Here is a 24,807-nt window from a genome sequence, read left to right as displayed (position 1 = left end):
TTATACATTAACACCATTGTAAAGAAAAACAACTTTGAAAATTATAAGAATTTGATCTCTACATTGATCACTTGTTGTTCAAGAGAATTGCTGATGAAACATACTATTCACCTCTTGACAGAAGTGATAGATTTAGGTTGTAGAGACATATTTTTGTTTACTGCCAATGAGAGAATTTATTTTGCTTAGTTGTGCATAATTGGTAAAGGGAATTTGTTTTTCTCTTTCTTTTTCAGTGTAGCTGGAGTGAGAAATAATAGATTTCTGCTAATTTTAAAAATGTAAGAGGTACTGGTAGGAGCACTACACATGTGGAATGTTGAATGTTTCAGAATAGGCCATTGTATTGTTTTGATTAATTGTTTTACTGTGTTACAAGAGAGCTCTCATGGAATCAAGATAATCTGTAAATGTAATATAAAAACGAAACACATCAATAAAACCTTTTAAAAATAAAAAAACTTATAAAATGATACAAAATAGATTTAAAAAAACAACTAGTACAACGAGAGAATAGATACCATCCAGTACTTAGGGTAGTTAAGATGTATAAGTAATGAATTTTGCTTGCTCTTTTGCTACTTAAGGCAAAAAGCAAATGTGTTGTGCTACATAGCAGTAGTGATCTGATAAAACAGTATACAGTTTGAGCCCGAAAAAGGAATTTTTTTGGTATTCAGTTTACAGAGGAATTTATCTAGTAGGTTCTTTATGTGTGAGGCCAATTGTATAACCAAAGAGTGTCTTTGCTGTGTTCCTGTAAAAAGATTCAGAGATGTTACTCAAATAAATGTTTATCTAATAAAATTGCATTGCTTAGTGTAAATCTTAAGTCACTGAAACCATGTTGCCAACCTTAACTGGATATAATGGTCTAAGTATGCTACTTTCTGATGGCCGCTAGGTGGCACACTGGGCCTGGAGTCAAGAAGACCTGAGTTCAGCTATGATCTCATACACATGCTAGCAGTGTGACCCTGGGCAAGTCATGTAATCCTGTTTGCCTCGGTTTTTTCATCTGTCAAATGATCTGGAGAAGGAAATGGCAAATCACTCCAGTATCTTTGCCAAGAAAACTCCAAATGGGGTCATGAAGAGTCAGACACATCTGAACATCATCATCAATGTGTATTTTTTGATACTCATCATGTATTTTTGGTACACTTGGGAGGCTGAGTTGACATTCTCTTGTGTAAGTTTGAATATGACCTGTATTCTCACCCATTAAGAGTCATCTCGTTTCCATACAAAATGAACTATAGGAATTTCTTTGGTTATGGTTAGTTTTCCTCAGAAAGGAACTTCAAAGTTGCTCCTTAGGGAAAAGCACTCCTCAACTGAAATCAGAATTCTGTGCTTATGTAAGATTATTTTGGTTTGAAAAATTGGTCATAATAGAATTTCAGTTTAGTGCTTGGAGGATGTTTTGATTTTGAGTAGTACTACATCCTGACATATGTGATAGAATGAGTTAGCTTTAGGATAGAATGAATTGGCCTGTTGGATTTGGGGTTATTTAGTATTTTGTTTAATAATATTTTAATGTTAGAAAATATCTTTGAATTCAGTGGTTTAATTTTAGTGTAATTAATGTTGTTTTTCTTCCTGATAATAATTAGCAAGAGGTTCCACTGCTTTCTTGGGTATTTTTTAGTTTTAGTATAGAAGCTGTTTATCGTCCTGTTGGCCACAGTTAGAGGGTATGCATCTATTTTCAAGTTCATAGAATCACAGAATTTAGAATTGGAATGGACCTCAGTGACTTTCGAGTCCAGCCTATATTCAGAGGGAAACCCCACTATTCTATTCCTGACAAGTGTATACTTTCTTGAAGCCATGAAGTAAGGGACAACCCCACCACTTCTTGAAGCAGCCTGTTTCATTTTTGGACATCTCTAATCTTTAGGATGTTTTTCTTGACATCAAATCTAAGTTTGACTCTTGTCAACTTCTACGCATTGCTTCTGGTATCTATCCCCTGGAGCTAAACAGCCAATTTAGGCCTTCCTTATTGTGATGTCCCTTTAAATGTTTGAAGACAGCTGTTCCCTTTGAGCCTTCTTCTCTCTAGGAAAAGTCTCCAGTTCTTAGATTGGATTTCAAATAACATAGACTTAAAGCCTTTTACTCTCTTCTGGACATTATCCAGCTTTTTAGTGTCCTTCCTAAATTGTGCTGCCTTGAACTGGACACAGTGCTCTAGATGTGTTCAAAGATAAGGAGACCATCTCCTTATTCTTGGAAGCTGTGGCTCTCATAAGGCAGCCCAAGATTGCATAGTTTTCTTTAATGCCATGTCACAGTACTAACTCACATTGAACTTGTAGGGTTTTTAAAACCTTTAGATTTTTCAGAGAAACTTCTGCCTAAACATATTTCCCATCTTAGATTTTTGAAGTTAATATTTCAAATCCAAGCGTATCACTCTTGTACTTGCTTATTAGATTTAGCCCAGTGTTCTGGCCTGTTTGTTTCTTTTGGGATCCTGGCTTGGTCATCCCTTGTGTTAACTATCCTTCCCGACATTTTTGTCATTAGATTATATATTTAGCAGAGAGAGCCCTAGAGGTCATTTGGGCCACACCTCTTATTTTATAGATGATGAAACAGGTCCAGAGAAGTGAAGGGAATTGCCCAAGATGGTATAGTGAATAGTAACAGAGCTGGTTTAGATCCATATCTGTCCTTTGAGTCACGCTCTTACCTGCCAGTTTGACAAACATGCTATTGATGCTTTTATCCAGGTTTTTAACAAAATTTTAAATGGTATAGGGACTGGGTTAAAAAGTTATATATAGGTTATCTATAATTATAAGTTAAAAAGAAGAAGGACTAAGGGCAGCTTAATTTAGATATTTTAAAATCACAGTTTCATCTGTCATAACTTTAGACGGTTATTTATAGAAGTGACAAGACCTTCATTCCATTTATTTGCAACTGTATAAACTTGCACTTTTAAGTTTACATATATGGTCAGACTCTTAGCAATATGAAGCCTATTGATCAGTATGCATAGGGGGAAACTGATCATTTTTAACCTGGCATAAAATGTCTCTCTCAAGAATGCAGATAAGTAGTAAAGGGCTAATTATTAAATAATTAGTAATTCTGGTTAGACATGAAAGGAAAATTCTCCCCATATTTTACCTTTCAACTAACTTATGTAAGTTGGTGATGATAATTGGATTGATTAATTGTTCTTCTCTTTGATTTAGGTAGCTATCCATGGAGAAATGTCCCTTAGTAATTCAGTCTTTTCATCTTGGGTTTATTATGGATGAAACTTTGGCAGAGTCATTGTTAGTCCTAATATTCAAATCATCTGAAATTATTTCCTCAGTTCATGAGAATGACAAAGTTTGGAAAGTTATTGTCATTGCTTTTAAAGATAAAAGGATTCACTATATATATTAGTTGTGTGTGTGTTTGTGTGTGTGTTTAAAGGACATTTATTAGAGTGTAATAGACAATTTCAAAGACACTCCCTGTCTTTGAGGAAAGAGACTAATCTTTGTATTTTCCTCATTATCTAGCATGGTGTCCTGTATACAGTAAATATTTATTTTTATTGAATGAATATTAGGTTAATTCCCTATTCTTTTCCCCCAAGAATGGATCATAATTAGAAAGAACAAGATTTTGTTATATGCAAACTAGGCAGCTCAGAGGCTAACCTGCCTTTTTTTCTGTCAAAATTAGTTTGACAAAAGGCTGGATGAGGAAAAAAGCTGAAACCTTGGACATTGGGGGATTTGTTTCCTAAAAGTGAGATCTTTTATGAAGACTTAATATCAATCCTAAAAAGAAAAGTTAAAGGGTCAGGGCATCTTTGTGTTTGCTTCCCTGATCTGCCACATTTCAGAACAGGATTTCTGGTTAAAGAGAATTGTGTACCAAAACACCTTCAGGATCAGAAAAAGACTCAATTATTTTGCATTTGAGGGTTAGTTGATTTCAGAGGTAATGAATTTTACCACAAGGGTTTGGTATACCTAATTCATCTCTATTAAAATGTTCATTACCAAATATTATGCACTAGTTTACTCTTTCTGGGGGAAAGACTGTTATTAATCAACCAAACTCACATTAAGAAAACTTCATTGTATTCTATGGCTAAAGTGAGTATACTAGGTGAGGTAGGTTAGGTAGGGTCTCATTTACCTAAAAAGCGAGGTTATTAGCTAAAAGAAAATTTGGATGAAACTTATGTCTAACTAAGAAATCACTCTCTTCAAAGTGTTGTTGGAACAAACAGTGTGAATAGGATGAGATTCCCCATCATGTGTGCACTAAAGAAAAAAAACTAGGTAGAGGGCCTGAGATTAGTTGGGAATTTGCTTAGTGAAACTGTTTCAAAGAGGCAGTCATTTTTTATGTCTTATCTAGCTTTTCATCAGAAAGGCCGAAAAGGTACCGTCTGGGACTTGATTGAATACTTTCTCTAGAGATGGCAAAGGGTCTTTGAGAGAGTCAATACCTAGCATAGTGTCCTAAATATTGTAGGTACTCAGTTTTTATTGAATGAATGAATTTATATGAGGTTGATTTCCCCTCACCCCTCTCCCAAAAAAACAAAAAAAAAACATGGATCAGGATTAGGAATAATTAAGATTTTGTCCTATGTACTAGGCAGCTTGGAAGCTAGGCCTTTTCCTCTGCCAAAATTAGTTTGTCAGAAGTCTGTATGAGAAAGGAAGCTGGATGAAGGATGAGGGAAATGAAGCCTCCATTTTTATCCTGCTAGGATTATCTATAAAGTTTCAATGTTTTCTCTTTAAAAATAATAATTATGACAGTGAATATAATAAGTAAAAGATTAAACATAGTTTTATAAAAGAAGAAATTGTAATAAAGTGAAAAAGATCACTAAGGGCTGAGTTTCTGCTAAGATACGAGAGACTAAGGCTATAAAATCATTTATTCATAGGAAAGAACTTTTAGGCCTTGGCTTTTCAGGTTAAGGCTTTAGTAGGAAGTCTTTGGATAGGCAGAATCCATAGGCTAACCTTGCTTCAGGACAAAAGTTTGTGAACTATGGACCTGAAAAGGATACAGGCTGCCCTAAGTCAGTGGGGGAAGAAGCACATCATGTGTCTACCCTCCACAAACAAAAAAGGTATGTCCATTACAGGCTCTTGGCATACTTGTTGATAACACCACTTTATGTACATTTCCTTTTGCCCCAGAATCTACAAACATACTTTCTCTACATTCCACCTTTGCCAGTTGGCTCCACTGGATACTTACATTATCTTTTTAGACATTTTTGTAGACATAGTTTCAGTGCTCATTTCCTCCATTGAGACAGAAGTTACATGTTAAAGTATATTTCTTCACTTTATTCATTCTTTGTTCCTGTTTTCCCTGAGTGAAAAGTTTTAAGTGATCTAAATAAAGACGTATGAGAAAGCCTTCTAATTAAGCATTTATACTATGAGATCTTTTTTTATGCTTGGAGTAAATAACTCATGTTCATTTCATGTATGTTGCTTTATTTTCAAGGTTTGAATGGTTTCCCTGACCCCGATTTAGTATTGAAGTTTGGTCCTGTGGACAGCACATTAGGATATCTTCCTTGGCACATTAGATTGACTGAGATTATGTAAGTAATTAAAGTGGTGTGCTTATCCGAGTTTAAGATAGTAAATATATATTTATGAAATACCCACTCTAAGAACACTAGGTGCAATGGAGTGAGTTCTTACTCTTAAGTAGCTTCAGCCTTAACAAGGAAAAAGCTCATATGAAAAAGAGAACAGTAAGGGACAGTGTGGTGTAGAGGACAGTGACCTGGCTTTGAAGCTTTGAAAACCTGGATTTAAGTCATTGAACCTCTCAGTACTCTAGAAAACTTTTTAAGACTGTAAGGTGCCAACTTGCATTGGTAGAGGGAGTTCTCTATACTAATAAAATTACAGGTCCAGTGTTTATCTTATAGACAAAAAATGTCATAGTTGGTCAGTATAAAGGTAATATTGCAGATGATATTCAAGAAGATTAGCTATTGAACCAGGGAATAACATGGTAAGAAAGTATTTTAGGAAAATTTAAGGGAGGGAGCATAGTATAAAGAATGATTTAGGGTTGGGACACGTTTTATGAGTTAGTGAGGCTTTGTAGTAATGTAGGTGAGAGGAATGAGGACTCAGTTGTAGAAATGAAGATTGGGGTGGGGGTAGGGGGAAAATCCTAGAAACCTTAATAAGGAAGATTGATGAGACTGATTCTATACAAGGGATGAAGGACAGGAAAGAATAAAAAAAAATTTAATAGAGAAAACTTTACAATTAGTGACATCGGGAAATTGAGGGTGCTGCTAAGTTTGCAGGAAAGATAGTCAATTCAGTTTTGGAAATAATGTATAGAATAGAGTAGAGGATGGACAGTTTTTTCTTTAACCAAACATTTTATCACCCTGTGGTGGCTAGACTGGGAATGAGCTGTTTCAGACTTAGTGAGGCTAGTTCTTGGACATTAGAGATCCCTAGGCCTGTAGATGAAGACATTCCATCTTGGCAAGACTTCTAGACTTTATTATCCACTGCTGTAACCTTTGAAAATCTAGAGTCACCTCCATGCGATAGTGAAGCTGGAGTAGGACATTAGTGAGGAGTTTCTATTATACTCTCAAGGAAGTTTTCAGAAGGAAAGGTTGACTGCAGAGTACATTCCATTTGTTAGTTGCGCATCTCACTGCTTCAGGATTCCACCACATGAAAGTTACCCTGCTCATGGGTCCATGACTGAGGCCTGCATTGATGCCTAAGCAAACAGTACTATTCTTAGATTACAAGTATTGAACACTTCATGCCTAGCCTTGAACAAGAAGTGTGTTCTTAGGGAATCTGTAGTTGAAGTGGTTGGACCATGAAAAAGAGAATTTGCCTTTCTCATTTTATGGAGGACACGTGTAACAAGAGATTAACAGTCTGCCAGTACAGTTACTTTAGCATGCCAGAGTTGTCTTTAAAAACTATTTTTTGATATATTTTGTTTTTTACATTACTTTTATTTTTCAATAGATCTCTCATGCCACCTTCTATAATCTTATAACAGTATTGTTTTGTCTTTTGCCTTTTAAACACTGCCCCCATTCTTTAACTATTATTTTCTATATTTTCTTACCAGCTCTTTGCCTTCACACCTAAACATCAGTTATGAGGACTTTTTCTCTGCCCTCCGTCGGTATGCAGCCTGTGAGCAGCGTTTGGGAAAGTGATCATTGATTGCACTGCTTGAATTCAAGCTTTTGGAGGAAAGGACCCAAGGGATTCTGATGTTTACAAGCACCTGTGATCAATTCTGTATACACCCAGTTCACAGTCCTCCTCATAATTTATCGACAAACTAAAAAAAAAAGTGTCTTACTTGAGAGCGAGCGTGTGTGTGTGTATGTGTGTGTGTGCATGCGATTGTGAGTATGAAAGTAAATTTATTAAATGGGAAGTATTAGAGAAGGAACTATATAGACCTGCAGCTTTGAGAAAATAACACTATCCAAGTCTGAAATGTAGGTTTCTCAAAGGCTTCAGCCTCAATCTCTTCCCTATTTTTTGTGGGGAGGGCAGAGGAGGAACGATTGAAGCTGTTTGGTTATTGTTTGGGGACTTTGAAGGAGGGAGGGGAGAGGCAGGGTTTGGTGGGTTTTTTTCCTAGTGACCAAAATTTTAAGTTTTAAGAATAATGTATTGACTCTCTCTATTAAATGGAAGCATTCTAAGTTTGAGAACTCTCCAGCCTAACAGTTTGGCATGTTGCTCACATGTTATAAGCATGCACCTTTGGAGTAAAGAGGGAATTTCACCTATCATCACATGTCCGTCCATTCCTGTCCCTTACTGCATCATGAACTAGCGGGGTCACTTTAGAGCCCTTGACCTAGTGTGCTTGTTTATGGTATGGACTGTGAAGGTCAGGGACAAAAACGTTTTCCAAAAACATGCTGTTGTCCAGCAAATAGTTTGACCATTGAAGGGATAGTAAGTTCCCTGAGACTAGAAAAAGCAGCTTTGGTCTCTCCTTGTTTTGGGAGTAGTTTGTTTTTAAGCAGCAACCAGTGTTTGTATTCGACCTAAAGTGTCTAACTGTCCATTTACAAATAGCAAGCAAGTGAGTAAAGTTAACAAAGGCAGCTGGTTATCTCCTCCAGAAGTGATCCAACATCTTCAGAATTCTTCCCTCCTTGGAGTAGCATATTTAAGTTCCTATGAATGGAGCTATAAACAGTTTTTATATGGCATTAATTGGAATTTTTTTTAAAAGATTGAAGCCTCTGCAGGGAGTTAAATATTACCAAAGTCTACAAAAAGATTGGGCTTAGGTTTTTTGTTTCCTTTCTTGAGAGAGAAAATAGCACTGGTTTCATTTTATTTTTAAATTTATGAATATCCATTTTTTAGGCATTTAATCGTTGCCTCTTCCCTCATTCCTGCCCTTAAATTAGGCATAAGTCACTGTTCGGATTTGCTATGTTAGTTTTGGGGAAAATCTGTCTACAAGTGTACAATATTTGCATTGGAATTGTGCATTTGGAATAGGGTTATTATTTAAAATTTAGGTTTCAGAAGCCTATAAAGTAGTAGTTAAAGACTGGATTTAGAGAGCATGGTCTGTAATTGTCCATTGAGTTCTGAAGCTATGAAGAATAAGTGTATTTCAACAATGGGTAATGAAATCCCCACAAATGATTTGAAAATGCACTTGAAATAAAATCCATTAAAAACTGAAATTTGGTCAAGTGATATTACTTTGCACTTCATGTTATTTATATGTTGAAACACTCTGGGTTTTTAAAATATTAATTTATTGCTGAAAGTTTTGTCTTGATTGAAGTTACAGCATACCTCTTACTTAACCTTTGCTGATGAACTGTAGATTAGTATTCCAATGCTGTGTTCCAGGTTCTCCTGGAACTTTTTTGCCTTCATTACAGATTGTAATACTCCTGTTGACTTGGAGAAAAGCTGGAAATGTTATATTTCATTTTAAAGGAAAAAAGGAAAGTACCAAGGTGAAGGGAATTAATATAACTGTGCGTTGAATACAGTAATAATCAAACATATTATGTGCAGTGGCGCATTAAAATGATGTAGTTTAAATTGATGAAAGTTACAAGGCTGCTCTATTTTCTTCTACTCCTCTCTTTTCTTAAGAACTGTATGTCTTGCATCTAAAATAAAGGATTAAGCTGTGACCTGAGTAGTTTGTATATTCCTTTAGGGAAGGACTAAAGAGATGGCTTGAAGCTCTGTATTTAGATATGGACATCCAAAATCTCATACATGTGAGTTGGACTGTACAACTAGTATATTCTTTTTTTCTTTTCTAGCATTGGCTTTTAATTACTAGTTATTATTCCCATCAAAATCAGAATGAGTTATGCATTCTATGCTCCCAGAAGGAAACAGAACATTTAAAGAAAAGCATTATTTAATTATCTTTCTAGGCAATTAAAGGCATTTAAAAATTGTTCTTTTTAACAATCCCTGCAGTGGTAAAATATCCAAATTAAATCACTCATGGCAATAACTTGGAGCACAGCAGGAAGTTGGACATTTTAATTTAGTTGAGTTCTGGTTGTGTTCTCCAGTTTCTTACAGATTTCTCATTACCAGGTTATGAAGTTAGGGAGCTCTTTTGGGTTCTGATAGCAAATTATTGCATATTGTGACTAAAGCTTAAGAATTCCTGTCTTTGAGAGGCAGATGTTAACTTTACGAACAGTGCCAAATACACTGCGTATATCTACAACTTGATCTTTGAATGTATGTCCTTTGGTTAGCCCTTCCCATTCTGTGTGATGGTACCATGTGTAGAGCCAATTAAGTCCTCGTGATATTCTGTATGGCTGTAGACTTTGGAAACATGTAAATAATGTGTAAAGCAAGTTTTTATGATTAAGGAATCAAATTTATTGAATTTTATTATTGAAAGTTGAACCTGAACCTGTATGACAAAAATAAACCAATAAAAGAATATAATCTTTCCATGGGCTACAGTATTATGTGAACACTACATTTATTGCACTAAATAGCTAGAAATACTAATGGCTAACATTTATATAATGCTTTAAGGTTTGCAGAGCACTTTGTTATCTCTTTTGAGACTTAAAACAACCCTGTAAGGTAGATGGCTATTATTCCTATTTTAGAAATGAGGTAAGTAACTGCAATTAAGTCACACAATTAGTAAGTATCTGAGGCAGAATGATTCACTGGGCAGGCGTCCTTATTCCAAGGCCAGCTTTAATCACTGTGCCATTTAGGTGCCTCTGTTTGTAGGAGTTTGTGCCCATACTCTAACCAGCAAGGCGTTTTCTGTACTCCTGGATCAATAATGTATGTGACCAAACATCAGCGCTATTATAAGTTATAACGTTGGTTCTAAAAACATTCTCATTAGTTTGTAATAGCATGGTATTAGATAGGGTATGTAGCATAGTGCCTGGCACATAGTAGTCTTTTATTAAATGTTTACTGACTGCCAGTGTCTAGACCAAATGTTCAATATTATATTGTAAATTCACATCAACTGGAAAGATGAATCCAAATTATAGGAAATTTTCATTTAGTTTTATTAAATTCATATGGTGACAAATACTGACCTAGAAGTTCAATATGGCTCTATTTTAAATAATTGTGAAATCCGGGTATAACACATTATTGATATGTACACTAGAGGTGATAAACATGCAGCCTGTGGGCCACTTGGCTTGAAACAGTGCAGCCAGAACCAGATTAAAATGTAATTGGGAAATGCTTAACAAAAAATAAAAACAACAAAACATATGTAGTGTTAGATTTTAAAACAAGCTAATATGGTTGCTACAGGGATCCCTATGTATGGTTTACTGGCCCCTGTTTCTATTTGAGTTTGACAGCACTGGTATACACTGAAGACTATTACAAATCCTTTTGGAAGGTGGTACAGAGGTAAAGTTTAGCTAAGGCCTAGTGTTATGAATTATCAAAAATATTGCATTACTGAAATGAATGAATTTTTCTGTATCTTTGTATCTTGCAAAGTAAAATAATGTTTTACAGGATTTTTGAGTAGACTTAAGGTTTTAGGTAGTTACTTAGCGCAAACTCAACTTCATTTAGTTTTTTTTAAGCCTTTAGAAAAAAGGTATTGGAGATACCTTTTTTGTTTTGTTTGTAATGTTAACTTACGGCTTTCTTTTTTTAGATAGTATTTTCCCCCAATTATATGTAGACAATTTTTTGTGTTTTTATAAGATTTTGGGTTCCAAATCTTTCTCTCTCCTCCCCTCACCTCTTCCTAAAATGGTAAGCAATTTGATATAGTTTATGTATGTGCAGTCTTGTAAAACATTTATATATCAGTCTCAGTGTGAAAGAAACAGACCAGAAGGAAAAAACGAAACAAAACAAGAAAATAGAGTATGTTTCAACTGTTTTCAGAGTCTGTCAGTTCTTCATCTGGATGTGGATAGCATTTTCCATCATGAGTACTTTGTAGTTGTCTTGGACCATTATGTTGCTGAGAAGAGTGAAGTCATTCATAATTGTTCATCACGCAATGTTACTGTGACTGTGTACAATGTTTTCCTGGTTCTGCTCATTTCACTTTGCATCAGTTCATACAAGTCTTTCCTGGTTTTTCTGAAATCTGTCTGCTCATCATTTCTTATTGCACAATAATGTTCCATCACAATCATATACAACAGTTTGTTAAACCATTTCCCAGTTGATTGGTAACCCCTAAATTTCCAATGTTTTGCTACCACAAAAAGAGGTGTTTTAAATGTTTTTGCACATGTAGGTCCTTCCCCCCCCCCTTTTTTTGAGGCAATCAGGGTTAAGTGACTTGCCCAGGTTCACACAGCTAGTAAGTGTCAAGTGTCTGAGGCTGCATTTCCTTTTCTCTTTTTAATCATCTCTGGGATACAATCCTAGTAATGAGATTGCTGGATCAAAAGGTATGCACAGTTTGGTAGCCCTTTGGGCATATTTCCAAATTGCTCTCCAGAATGATTCAATGGGTTCACAACTCCACCAACAATGCATTAATGTTCCAATTTTCCCACAACTCCAACATTTGTCATTTTCCTTTTTGTCATATTAGCCAATCTGGTAGATGTGAGGTGGTACCTTAGAGTTGTTTTAATTTGCATTTCTCTAATCAAAAGTGATTTAGAGCACTTCTTCATATGCCTATAGATATCTTTGATTTCTTCAACTGAAGACTGCCTGTTCACATCCTTGACCATTTGTCAATTGAAGAATGGCTTGTGTTATTATAAATTTGACTCAGTTCTCTATAGATTTGAGAAATGAGGCCTTTGTACAAAAACTTTAATGCAATCAAAATTATCTATTTTACATTTTGTAATGTTCTCTATCTTTTGTTTGCTCATAAATTCTTTCCTTCTCCATAGATCTGACAGGCAAACTATTTCTTGCTCTTCTAATTTACTTGTGGTGTCACCCTTTATATCTAAAGCATGTACCCATTTTGGCCTTATTTTGGTATGTGGTGTGAGATGTTAGTCCATACCTAGTTTGTGCCATATTGTTTTCTAGTTTTTGTCAAGTAGTGAGTTCTTATCCCAGAAGCCAGGGCTTTGGGTTTATCAAACATTAGGTAGGTTATTATGGTCATTTACAACTGTGTTTTGTGTACCTGTTATATTCCACCACTCTATTTCTTAGCTAGTACCAGATAGTTTTAATGGTTGCTGCTTTATAATGTATTTTGAGATCTGGTATTGCTAGGCCACCTTCCTTTGAATTTTTTTTATTAGTTCCCTTGATAGTCCTTTTGTTCTTCCAGATAAATTTTGTTATTTTCTCTAGCTCTATCAAATGATTTTTTGGTAGTTTGATTGGTTTGACACTGAATAAGTAAATTAGGTTAGGCAGAATTGCCATTTTTATTACATTGGCTTCACCTACTCATGAGCAATTGATATTTTTCCAATTGTTTAGACTTGAATTTATTTGTGTGAAAAGCATTTTTGTAATTTTCATATAGTTCTTGGGTTTGTCTTGGCAGGTAGACTCCCAAATATTTTATATTGTTTATGGTTATTTAAAATGGGATTTCTCTTTCTATCTCATTTCTGGGATTTGTTGGTTGTATATAGAAATGCTGATGATTTGTGTGGGTTTATCTTATATCCTGCAATTTTGCTAAAGTTGTTAATTATTTCAGGTAGTTTTTTAGTTGGTTCTCTAGGACTCTCTAAGTATACCATCATATCATCTGTAAAGAATGATAGTTTTGGGGCAGGTAGGTGGCATAGTGGAGAGAGCACCGGCCCAGGATTCAGGAGGACCCGACTTCAAATCTGGCCTCAGATACATAACACTTACTAGCTGTGTGACTCTGGGCAAGTCACTTAACCCCATTGCCTAGTCAAAAAAAAAAAGTGATAGTTTTATTTCCTCATGGCTTATTTGCTTTAATTTCTTTTTCTTCTCTTATTGCTATAGCTAACATTTCTAGTACTATATTGAAAAATAGTGGTGATAAGTGGCAACCTTGCTTTACCCGTGATCTTATTGGAAGGTTTCTAGCTTATCCCAATTACAGATAATGCTTACTTATGGTTTTGGATAGATACTGCTTATCATTTTAAGGAATGCTGTCTTTATTCCTGTGTTCTCTAGTGTTTTTAATAGGAATGGGTGTTGTATTTTGCAAAATCTTTTTTAGCATCTATTGAGATAATCATGATTTCTGTTGGTTTTGTTATTGATATGGTCAGTTATGTTGATACTTTTCCTAATACTGAAACAATCCTGCATTCCTGGTATAAATCCCACCTGGTCATAGTATATGATCCTTGTGATATATTGCTATAATCTCTTTGCTGGTATTTTATTTAAATTTTTGCATTAATAGTCATTAAAGAAATTGGTCTATAGTTTTCTTTCTCTGTTTTAGATCTTCCTTTAGGTATCAGTACCATATTTGTGTCATAAAAAGAATTTGGTAGAACTCCTTTTTTCCAAATGGTTTACATAGTATTGGAATTAATCGTTTTTTAAATGTTTGGTAGAATTCCCTTGTGAACCCATCTGGCCCTGGGGATTTTTTCTTAAGGAGTTCATTAATGGTTTGTTCAATTTTTTTTTCTTAGATGGAGTTATTTAGACATTCTATTTCCTCATCTGTTAATCTGGGTAGTTTATATTTTTGTAAATATTCATCGATTTCACTCAGATTGTCAGATTTATTGGCATATAACTGAGCAATATATTTACTATTGATTGCTTTAATTTCTTCTGCATTGGTGTTGATTTTACCCTTCCCATTTTTGTTACTGGATATTTGGTTTTCTTCTTTTAAAATCAAATTAATCGGGGCAGCTAGATGGTGCAGTGGATAGAGCACCGGCCCTGAAGTTAGGAGGACCTGAGGTCAAATCCGGCCTCAGACCAAACACTAGACAGTTACCAGGTGTGTGACCCTGGGCAAGTCACTTAACCCCAACTGCCTAAAAAAAAAATTTTTTTTAAATAAAATGAATCAATGGCTTATCTTATTTTTTTCCTCTTAAAACCAGTTCCTAGTTATATTAATTAGCTCAATAGTTTTCTTTCAATTTTATTAATCTCACTTTTGGTTTTCAGGATTTCCAACTTGTTGCTCAATTGGAGATTTTCAGTTTGTTCTTTTCCTAGTTTGTTTGTTTGTTTGTTTGTTTTCAGTTGCATGCCCAATTCACTGATCTGCTCTTTCCCTCTTTCCTTGATGTAAGGATTTAGAGAAATGCATTTTCCTCTAAGTACTGCTTTGGCTGCATCCCATAAATTTTGATATGTTGTCTCATTGTTGTCATTCCCTTTAATGAAATTATTGACTTTCCGTGATTTGTTCTTTGATCCACTTATTCTTTGGGATTAGAATGTTTAGTTTCCAGTTTTTAATGTATCTTTCCATGGCCCTTTGTCTAATGTAAAATTGTTATTGTGTTATGATCCTAAAAGAATACATTTAATATTTCTGCCTTTCTACATTTGATTTTGAGATTTTTATGCCCTAGTACATGGTCAATTTTTGTGTACGTGCCATGTGCTGCTGAGAAAAAGGTATATTTTTTATTCTCATTCAGTTTTCTCCAAAGGTCTGTCATATCTAACTTTTCTAAGATTCTCTTCACCTCCTTTAGTTTCTTGTTTATTTTTTGGTTGGATTTATGAAGTTCTGAGAGGGGACAGTTGAGCTCCCCAATAGTATATAGTTTTGCTGTATATTTCTTCCTATAACTCATTTAGCCTCTTTAAACAATTTGGATGCTATACCACTTGGTACATATATGTTTAGTATTAATATTACTTCATTGTCTGTGGTACCTTTTAGCAAGATGTGGTTTCCTTCCTTCTCGCTTTTACTTAGGGCTATTTTTTTTTTGCTTTTGCTTTGTCTGAGGTCAGCAATGCTACCCCTGCTTTTTTTTTTACTTCATCTAAAGCATAATAGACTCTGCTCCAGCCCCCTACTGTATTGTAGTTATCTTTATGAGCAAATAACACAAGACTAAAGAGAATGGAAAATAAATTGTTGTAAGGAATGGGGAAGGAAGTTCATAAAAAGAATAGCTAGATGATTTCAAAATCCTTTTCAACTCAGGATTTTAAGATTGCTTATCTTCAAAATAGCTTGAATCTTTACTGCACCTAACCTTACAAGACTATGAGGTAAGTCATGGAAGTATTACTATCATGATTTGGTGAGGAGGTAAGGTGGACCTGTGATTTCAGAGTTATGGGGAACTCTTAATGTGAAACTTTGCCAATTCAGATTAACAAATTGATTGCCATTTCATAGATAAGGAAACTGAGGCTCTTAGAGGTCAAATGACTTGAAAATCACACAGTTGGTCATTGTTACAAGCCAGGAGGATTCAAAACCAAGAAGTAGTGTGATATAGTGGAAGGAATACTTGAGCCCAGGCAGCTGGATGGGGCAGTAGATGGAATTTTGGACGTGGAATTACTAAGACCTGAACTGGCCAATGTTGTATACAGTAACAACAATATTGTATGATTATCAGCTGCGAATGACCTACCTATTCTCAGCAAAACAGTGATCCAAAACAATTCTGAAGGACTTAAGATGAAAAATGCTATCCACCTCCAGAGAAAGAACTGATGGCATATGAATGCAGATTGAAGCATACTTTTATTACTTTCTTTATTACTGGGGATTTTCAGCCTATGATTTTTTGTTTTGTTTTCGCAACATGGCTAATATGGAAATGCTTTGCATGATTGTATACATATAATCTATATCTGATCCTTTTCAAGAATGAAGGACAAACAACGATCTATGTCAAATTGCTTTCCTTCTCAAGGAGGAGGAAGGGGAGGGAAGGAAGAAGAGAATTTGGAATTAAAAAAAAATTTTAAATGAATGTTACAATTTTTATTTACATGCAATTGAGAAAAATAAAAATTTTAAAAAACCCAAATCACATTTCAGATGTTTACTTAGCTGGATGACTCTGAGAAAGTCACTTCACTTCTCTTAGCCTTAGTTTCTTCATCTGTAAAATAAGGATAATAACAATTCCTACTTAGTCGTCCTGAGGATCAAATGTAAACTTATGTAAAGGACTCTGCAAAATGTGAGCCTTATATAATTGATGTTGAGAATATTGATGATGATGATTGTTATGTATTAGTATGGCTCAAGTCAGCTGTGATATTTACCACTTTGAACAAATCACTTCATCTCTCTGGCCTCAGTTCCCTCATCTGTAAAATGAGGGGTTTGGACTGGTGGTCTCTAAGCTTCCATCTAACTCGTAAGTTCATGAATCTCACAGTTCATGATCTCACAGGTTTTTAGCCTGGAAAATATAGCATATGAGGTAAAGAATGCAAAAGAGAACCAGAGTTCTTGCTGTGCTGCATTTCCCTAAAGCCTGTTAGGGCTTGTTTTAAATAATTTTCAAGCCCCTGACTATACTTTGATTAAATCTGTATAAAAGTAAAAGCACTGATAAATGTATGGGGTGTGTGTGTGTGTGTGTGTGTGTGTGTGTGTGTGTGTGTGTGTGTGTGTGTGTGTTTATGTACTGTTACTTGTAGGACTTCAGTGGGAAAAATGTAATATTGGAAACAAAAGACATGTTAGCATTCAGGGGATTGATTAGTGAGGGCACACACAAAAAAATTCTCTAAGCTAATGGTTCCATTAAACATTCATTCATCAAATGCTTGAGAATTGAAGCATATATATGCATAAATATAGATCATGCAAAACCACATGCAAAACCAAGGGCACTTTAGAGTTCATTATCCACCAGCTGGAATATAAAGAAAGCCCTCGTGCTCACGGCTTACCAACTGTGATTTTTAAGGGTGTCTTAAATCATTTAAAGATGACACTTTCACAGCAACCAATCAACAAATTAAATGCCCACTATGTGCCGGGCACTGTACTAGTTACTACAAAAACAAGGAGGTACTTTTTTTTTGTTGTTACGGAAGAAAAACTAACAAAGCAGGTCACTTACATATGGTGGGCTTAAGGAGATGTGTCTTAGTCAATTTATTGAAGGAGAGAGAGAGATTGAAGGGCTAGTGTTAGCTGACCACCAGCTTGTTAAGTGTACTTAGACCAGACTTAATTTTATCCCAGGACGAAACCAATGCTGGGTATCTGGGATTATCATTGAGAATATCTGATATTGGTTGGTTGGTACTTTGTCTATTCTTTTACTTTAAGAGTGTATGTTAGCTGTTCTGTGCAGTGGGTAAAAGGGATCCTCCTCCTCTCCCACTCTTTTTCAGCCTAAAATATTTGACTGAGCTATCTCTAATTTTCCAAACTTAACTGCCATACCTGATTCCATTCCTGTGTTCCCCTTCTCTCATCAGTGAGTTCTTCCTGGAAGTTCTCTCCATTTTGAGGGAGGGCCCCAGATCAGCCATCCCTGATTCTCCAGGCTTAGGCTATATGCCCTCCTTGCCTAGGTATTTTCTCCTCCCCCAACTCCCTATCTTTATCAGCTCCCTTTTATGTGTTGTCTTCCTGCTAGAATGTAAGCTCCTTGAGGGAAGAGACTGCCTTTCTTTTTGCTTGTATTTGTATCCCCGCTGCTTAGCATGTTGCCCAGCTCATGGTAAGTGTTTAATAACTTGTTGACTGACTAACAGTTATCAACATCTTTATGTAGCTCCAAGCCTAAAGATATTAGAATCTTTGGAATACAGAACAGAGCTGGAAGAAAACTTAGAGGTCATTTGGCCCACCTCCCTCATTTTATATTTATGGAAACTGAGGTCCAAAGACATTAAGTGAATTGCCCAATGGCACGCAAATAGTAAGTAGCAGATCCAGGATTTGATTCAGGAACTGACTCTTAAGTTCAATGCCTTTCTGTTATACCATATTGCCTCTGTGAGGGAGGAAAGGTAGGCAGTCATCTAGAATGTAATACACATGAGATTCTTAGCAGTGTATGTAAACAATCTGAATGCTTTTTAATATTACTTTATATAAATGTGGTAGGGGCTTAATAAATATTTGTTGAATGAATGAATGCACATAAATCAATAGAGAATGTACCTTCCAGAGGAGTATCTGGAAAGGAAGCAGCAACATTAGACGAGGTTGTTAGATGATTGTTTTTCATTTTCTCTGCTGGTATACTACTGCCTGCTAAATAATTAAGCTTCATTCTCCCTTACTCTTCCATGCCCAGCAACAGCAATTGGGGAAGTAAAGAGAAATATATAAAGATCAGCAGCAAAATCATAAGGTCATAGGATCACAGACTTTGAGATAGAAGGGACCTTAGAGGTCGTTGCCCCTCATTTTACAGAAGAGGAAATTGAGGCATAGAGAGGTTAAACGGCTTAGCAAGGGTCATGCAGCTGAGGCAGGATTCAAACTCTGGCCTTCTTGATTCCAAGTGAGTGCTCTAGAACCACTTTGGCACCAAGCTGCATCTAGGTGGATTGAGAGGGTAGCTCTCGTTAGATAATTGGATTTTGTCTTGGGTACTAGATTCTATCTGTTCAGTAAATTAAGATTCACTCCTCTTCTCACCCCCAGCAGAAACAGAGAGTGTAGCATCTAAGGAAGTACAATTTGGCCAAGGATTTGACAAAGTCTTTCATATTGTCATTGAAGGCAAGATGGAAAGTTATGGACTAGAAAATAGTGGTGATAGGTAGATTTGGAACTACGTAAGTCATTACAGTTATCCCTCCCACATCTTGGGGATTAGTGATGCAGCTCCTCTATGATCTTGAAAATCTGCATAAATTTTTTTGGCTTTTCCTTTGTACCAGAGAAGAATTCTGAATGTTTTCTTTTTCTTTTATGAGGTGTTTACAGCACCTTATTGTAAAATTTGGGTTAAATATTTGGTCATAGACTATATACAAGTCAAAGCTATATCATCTACAGCTTCTGAAAGCTCCCCCAGTTTACAGCAATTTCTTATGCTGACCTATGAAACTAAGACTCAGAATAGAGGTAAAACATATGAAGTTGAACACTAATAAATGTAAGCTAAGGACCCTACTTTTTACTTGACTGAAATGGGGGGGAAAAAGTTTGTCCCACATTATGACAAATGTTTGAATCCTTTGGGAGACTGCAATAAAATCGGTTTCTTGAAACATATTGTAATCTTGCTTTTTGATCACCTATCCTTAGGCCTTAGGACCCTTTCAAACAGCAAATGTCTAAGTGTTTCTTCTTTATTTGTTGAATATTTCATTCCAATTGGAAAACTACAGAGGAACTGTTCATTCCCACTAAACTTTAATGTAGGCGCCATACACCAAAGCACCAAGGAAGACAAAAACATATATATTTCATCTTTGTGAGCACTAGGATCTAAATAATTGTGAATTTGGGTAGCTTTAATGATACCTGAAAAGAAATAGGAATTGAAATTATGCTGGTTCTATATAGTTATATAGCTATATTAACCCAGGAGAAGGCCGTTGTTATTAATGTGTTGATGAATTTTGGTTCGGCATAGGAGGAGTAGGAGGGGGAGCAAATTTAAAACTGAAAATCTTATAGAAGTGAATGTTGAAAACTAAAAATAAATTAATTTATTTTATATAAAAAAGAAAATTACTTGGATGTCTATGCCGAACCAAAATTCATCAACACATTAATAACAACAAATAATGAAGAAACACTTAGACATTTGCTGTTTGAAAGGCTCCTAAAGGATAGATTTCTTGATTTATAAAATGGGTTCATAATATGCCCACAACCTTCTTCACAGTTATAGTGAGGAAAGCTAATTGTCAACTACGAAGTGCTACATAAATTCAATGTCTTTGGTACTCTGTTTTTCCTTTGAAACTTTGCTCAGTGTTTTGGCACCTGTGAATACAATCTCTACAACATCTTCAACAAATTAGCAATGAATTTTTGTAAGAAATATTTTTCACGTAAAAAACAGAATTGCAGCATACCCCTCATTTGGGGACCATATTTCTTCATGGAGAACAGTCATTTAAATACAAAAAACATTTATTGTTATCTTTTGTCTTTACATCAAAGTACTTTTCAGATATATTCCCTTGCCCTCTTTCCCCCAACACACATAGATGCCAGCCTTCTCTTGTAACAAAACCATTTACACCAAATCAACCCACATAGTGAATAGCATCTGACAGTTGTCAGCATAGATAACATCCCATAGCCATAGTCCCCCTGTCTAACAAAAGAAAGGAACTTTATTTCCTTATCACTTCTCTAGAGGACAAGATTTGTTATTATAATTATATCACATTTGGCTTAGTTTTATTGCTATTTTATTACATACATGTAGTCATTGCGTATAGTGTTTTCTTGGTTCTAGTGACTTCATTTTGCATAAAGTACACAAGCCTTTTCATGTTTCTCTGATTTCTTATATACATTATTTCTTTTTTTTTTAATTTTTAAATTTCATTTTGAACTTAAATACAGAAAGACAAAGAAAAGGACATTTCCATGTACAACATAAAAATAAACACAACACAAAAAGAGGATTCATTATAAAACCATGAATTTCCATTTCACACTGTTTACTTTCTTGGGGGGAAAACCATGTAATATATACATACATGCATGCATACATAATACATATTTTATACACACACGCACACACACACATGTACACTTGTCTAATGGTAGCCATCTTAGGGGGAAAGGAATGAAAAAGAAATTTACATGCTAACTTTATTATACATTTAAAGGAAGTGCATGTTGTATGTAACAGATTTGCAGTTTCATGTGTAATCATCTATTTTTTATACTTGCTTGTTTTATTCCATAAATTAAAAATTAAATAAAAATTTAAAAAGAAAACTATGAAATAAATACTACACATCATTTTCAAAGCTACCCTGATTTTCTGTACTTTCTTCTGAGTTTTGTTTTGTTCTCTACTGTGCACTTTTTTTCCCCCATCCCTCATCATCCTACCCTAGAGAAGACTACAATTAGACACAAATATGTGTATATAAGTAAAACCATACTCTACATACTTCTATTAATCAGTTCTTTCTCTGGAGATGGATAGCATCTTCCTTCATGGGTCCTTTGTAGTTGATTTGAATATTTATTTGAGTATTTGTAATACTCAAAATGACTCAATTGTTCAAACTTAATCTTAGAATAATATTGCTGATACTATGTACAACATTCTCTTGGTTCTGCTCATTTCACTCTTCATTATTTCATGCAAGTTCTTCCATGGTTTTCTAAAATCAACCAGCTCATCATTTCTTATACTGCAGTAGTATGCCATCACAATCATATACCACTACTTGTTAGCCATTCCCCAACTGATGGACATCCCCTCAATTTCCAGTTCTTTGCCATAGCAAGGAGAGCTGCTACAAATATTTTAGAACAAATACATCCTTTTCCTTTTTCCCTAATCACCTTGTGAAACAGAACTAATAGTGGTATTGCAAGGTCAAAGGATATATACAATTTTATAATTCTCTGGGCATAGTACCAGATTGCTCTCCAGAATGGTTGGATCAGTTCACAGTTCACCAACAGTGTCTCAATTTTTCCACATCCCCTCCAACATTTGTCGCTTTCCCCTGCTATCATTTTAGCCAATCTGATAGGTTTAAAATAATATATCAAAGTTGTTTTAATTTGCATTTCTCTAATCAATAATGATTTAGAGGATTTTTTAGTTTTGATTTCTTCATTGAAAAAATACCTATTCATATCCTTTAACTATTTATCAATTGAGAATGACTTGTAGTTTTATAAATTTTAAAAATTCTTTATATATTTGACATATGAAACCTTTATCTGAGAAACTATAAAAAATTTCTCCCAATTTTGTTTTCCTTCTAATCTTGACTATATTGGTTTTATTTGTACAAAACTTTTTAAATTTAATGTAATTGAAATGATCCATTTCACACCTCACAATGCTCTCTATCTCTTGTTTATTTATAAATTGTTCTCCTATACATAAGTCTGATAGGTAATATGTTGTTCTAATTTTCTTATAATATTTTCCTTTATATCTAGGCCACGTATCCATTTTAACTTTATCTTGGTAAATGTTATAAGATATTGGTCTATGCCCAATTTCTGCCAGACTGCTTTCCAGCTTTCCCAACAATTTTTTTTCTGCCAAATAATGAATTTTTATCCCAACGTTTATCAAACACAAGGTTACTATACTTATTTGCTACTGTGTATTGTATGCCTCTTCTGTTCCACTGATCTACCTTACTATTTCTTAGTCAATACTATGTAGTTTTGATAATTACTGCCTTATAATTTCAAATCTGGTACCACTAACCCTCCTTCCTTTACATTTTTTTTTCATTAATTACTTTGATATTCTTGACCTTTTTGTCTTCCAAATGAATTGTGTTATCATTTTGTCCAGTTCAGTAAAATGTTTCTTTGGTAATTTAATTGAGATGGCATTGAATAAATAGATTAGTTTAAGTAAATTTGTTATTTTTATTGTATTGGCTCTGCTACCCATAATTAATATTTGCCCAGTTGTTTAAATCTGACTTTGTATAAAAAGTGTTTTATAACTATGTTCATGTAGTTTCTGGGTTTGTTTTGGTAGGTATACTCCCAGGCATTTTATACTATCTCTTACTCTCTCTTCTTGCAGAGTTTTGTTGGTGATATATAGAAATTCTGATAATTTATGTGGGTTTATTGTATATCCTTCAACTTTGCTAAGATTATTGTTTCCATTAACTTTTTAGTTGAATTTTAAGGATTTTCCAAGTCTATCATCATATCATCTGCAAAAAGAGATAGTTTGTTACCTCATTTCCTATTCTGATTCTTTCAGTTTCTTATTTTTTCTCTTAGTACTATTGCTAGCATCTCTAAAACAGTATTGAATAATATTAGTGACAATGGGCATCCTTGTTTTACTCTTCATCTTATTGGGAAAGCTTCTAGCTTATCACCATTACAAATAATGTTTGCTGATGCTTTTAGGTAAATGCTTCTTATCATTTTAAGGAAAAATCTATTTATACCTCTGCTTTCAAGTGTTTTTGACAGGAATTGTGTTGTATTTTATCAAAAGTCTTTCCTGCATCTCTTGATGTAATCATGGTTTTTGTCACTTTTGTTTTTGATATAATCAATTATGTTAACAGTTTTCTTTATGTTAAACCATCCCTGTGTTCCTGGTATAAATCCCACTTAGTTAGAATGTATAATTTTTGGAATATATTGTTGCAGTCTCCAGCTAGTATTTTATTGAGGATTTTTGCATCCATATTCATTGATGAAATTGGTCTGTAATTTTCTTTCTCTGTTCTTGCTCTTCAGTTTAGGTTTTAGTGCCATATTTGTTTTATTAAAGGAGTTTTATAGGACTCTTTTTTGCCTATTATTCTAAATAATTTAATATTGGAATTAGTTGATCTTTAAATGTTTGATAGAATTCACCTATAAATCCGTCTGGTCCTGATACTTTTTCTTAGGAAGCTCATTTATGGCCTGTTCAATTAATTTTTCTAAACTGGTTTGTTTAGATATTCTGTTTTCTCTTGTGTTAATGTAGGCAGTTTATATTTTTGTGAATATTCTTGTATTTCACTTAAATTGCTAAATTTATTGGCATATAATTAGGCAAAATCACTTTTTGACTTCATCTTCATTAGCAGTATAGTCACCCTTTTCATTTTTAAGATTAGTGATTTGTGATTTGGTTTTCTCTCTCTTTTGAAAATCATATTAACTAATGGTTTATCAATTTTGTTGGTTTATTTTTCATAAAACCAACTAGTTTTATTAATTAATTCCATGGTTTTCTTACATTCAGTTTTATTAATCTCACCTTTAATTTTTAGGATTTCTAATGTGTTTAATTGCAGATTTTTAATTTGTTCTTTTAAAAATTTATTTTAATTTATTTTTAGTTTTCAACATTCACTTCTATAAGATTTTGAGTTCCAAATTTTCTCCCCATGTCTCCCCTCTCCCCACCCCAAGAAGGCATGCAATTTAGTATAGGCTGTACATATACATTCATATTGAACCTGTTTTCACATTAGTCATGTTACAAAGAAGAATTAGAACCAATGGGAGAAACCATGAGAAAGAAGAAACAAACAAAAAAAGAAAGAAAGGAGAGAAAACAAATAATATGCTTTGATTTGTATTCAGACTCCATAGTTCTTTCTCTGGATGTGGACAGCATTTTCCTTCATGAGTCCTTTGGAGTTGTCTTGGATCCTTGCATTGCTAAGAAGAAATAAGTCTATCAAAATTAGTCATTGCACGTTGTGGCTGTTACTATGTACAATGTTCTCCTGGTTCTGCTCACTTCACTCATATAAATCTTTCCAGGTTTTT

The 24,807-nt window shown here is 34.5% G+C and overlaps 1 protein-coding gene across 1 annotated transcript in view; it reads left to right on the top strand.

Moving 5' to 3' along the window:
• The window catches only part of NUS1 (NUS1 dehydrodolichyl diphosphate synthase subunit), a 40,142-nt gene extending 30,156 nt beyond the window's left edge, over nt 1-9,986 (top strand). Inside the window, exons 4-5 of the mRNA XM_020971622.2 lie at nt 5,503-5,602; nt 7,129-9,986. Coding sequence (XP_020827281.1) covers nt 5,503-5,602; nt 7,129-7,219 — 191 coding nt within the window. The 3' untranslated portion in view covers nt 7,220-9,986. The remainder of the gene's footprint in view (nt 1-5,502; nt 5,603-7,128) is intronic.
• Nucleotides 9,987-24,807: the final 14,821 nt, after the last annotated feature.

The sequence above is a fragment of the Phascolarctos cinereus genome, unplaced genomic scaffold (assembly GCF_003287225.1).
Source record: "Phascolarctos cinereus isolate Bilbo 61053 unplaced genomic scaffold, phaCin_HiC Scaffold_5;HRSCAF=322, whole genome shotgun sequence".
Taxonomy (NCBI): Eukaryota; Metazoa; Chordata; class Mammalia; order Diprotodontia; family Phascolarctidae; genus Phascolarctos; species Phascolarctos cinereus.
The sequence above is the reverse complement of the archived record's forward strand: the minus strand, read 5'-3'. Positions and strand labels throughout refer to the sequence as shown.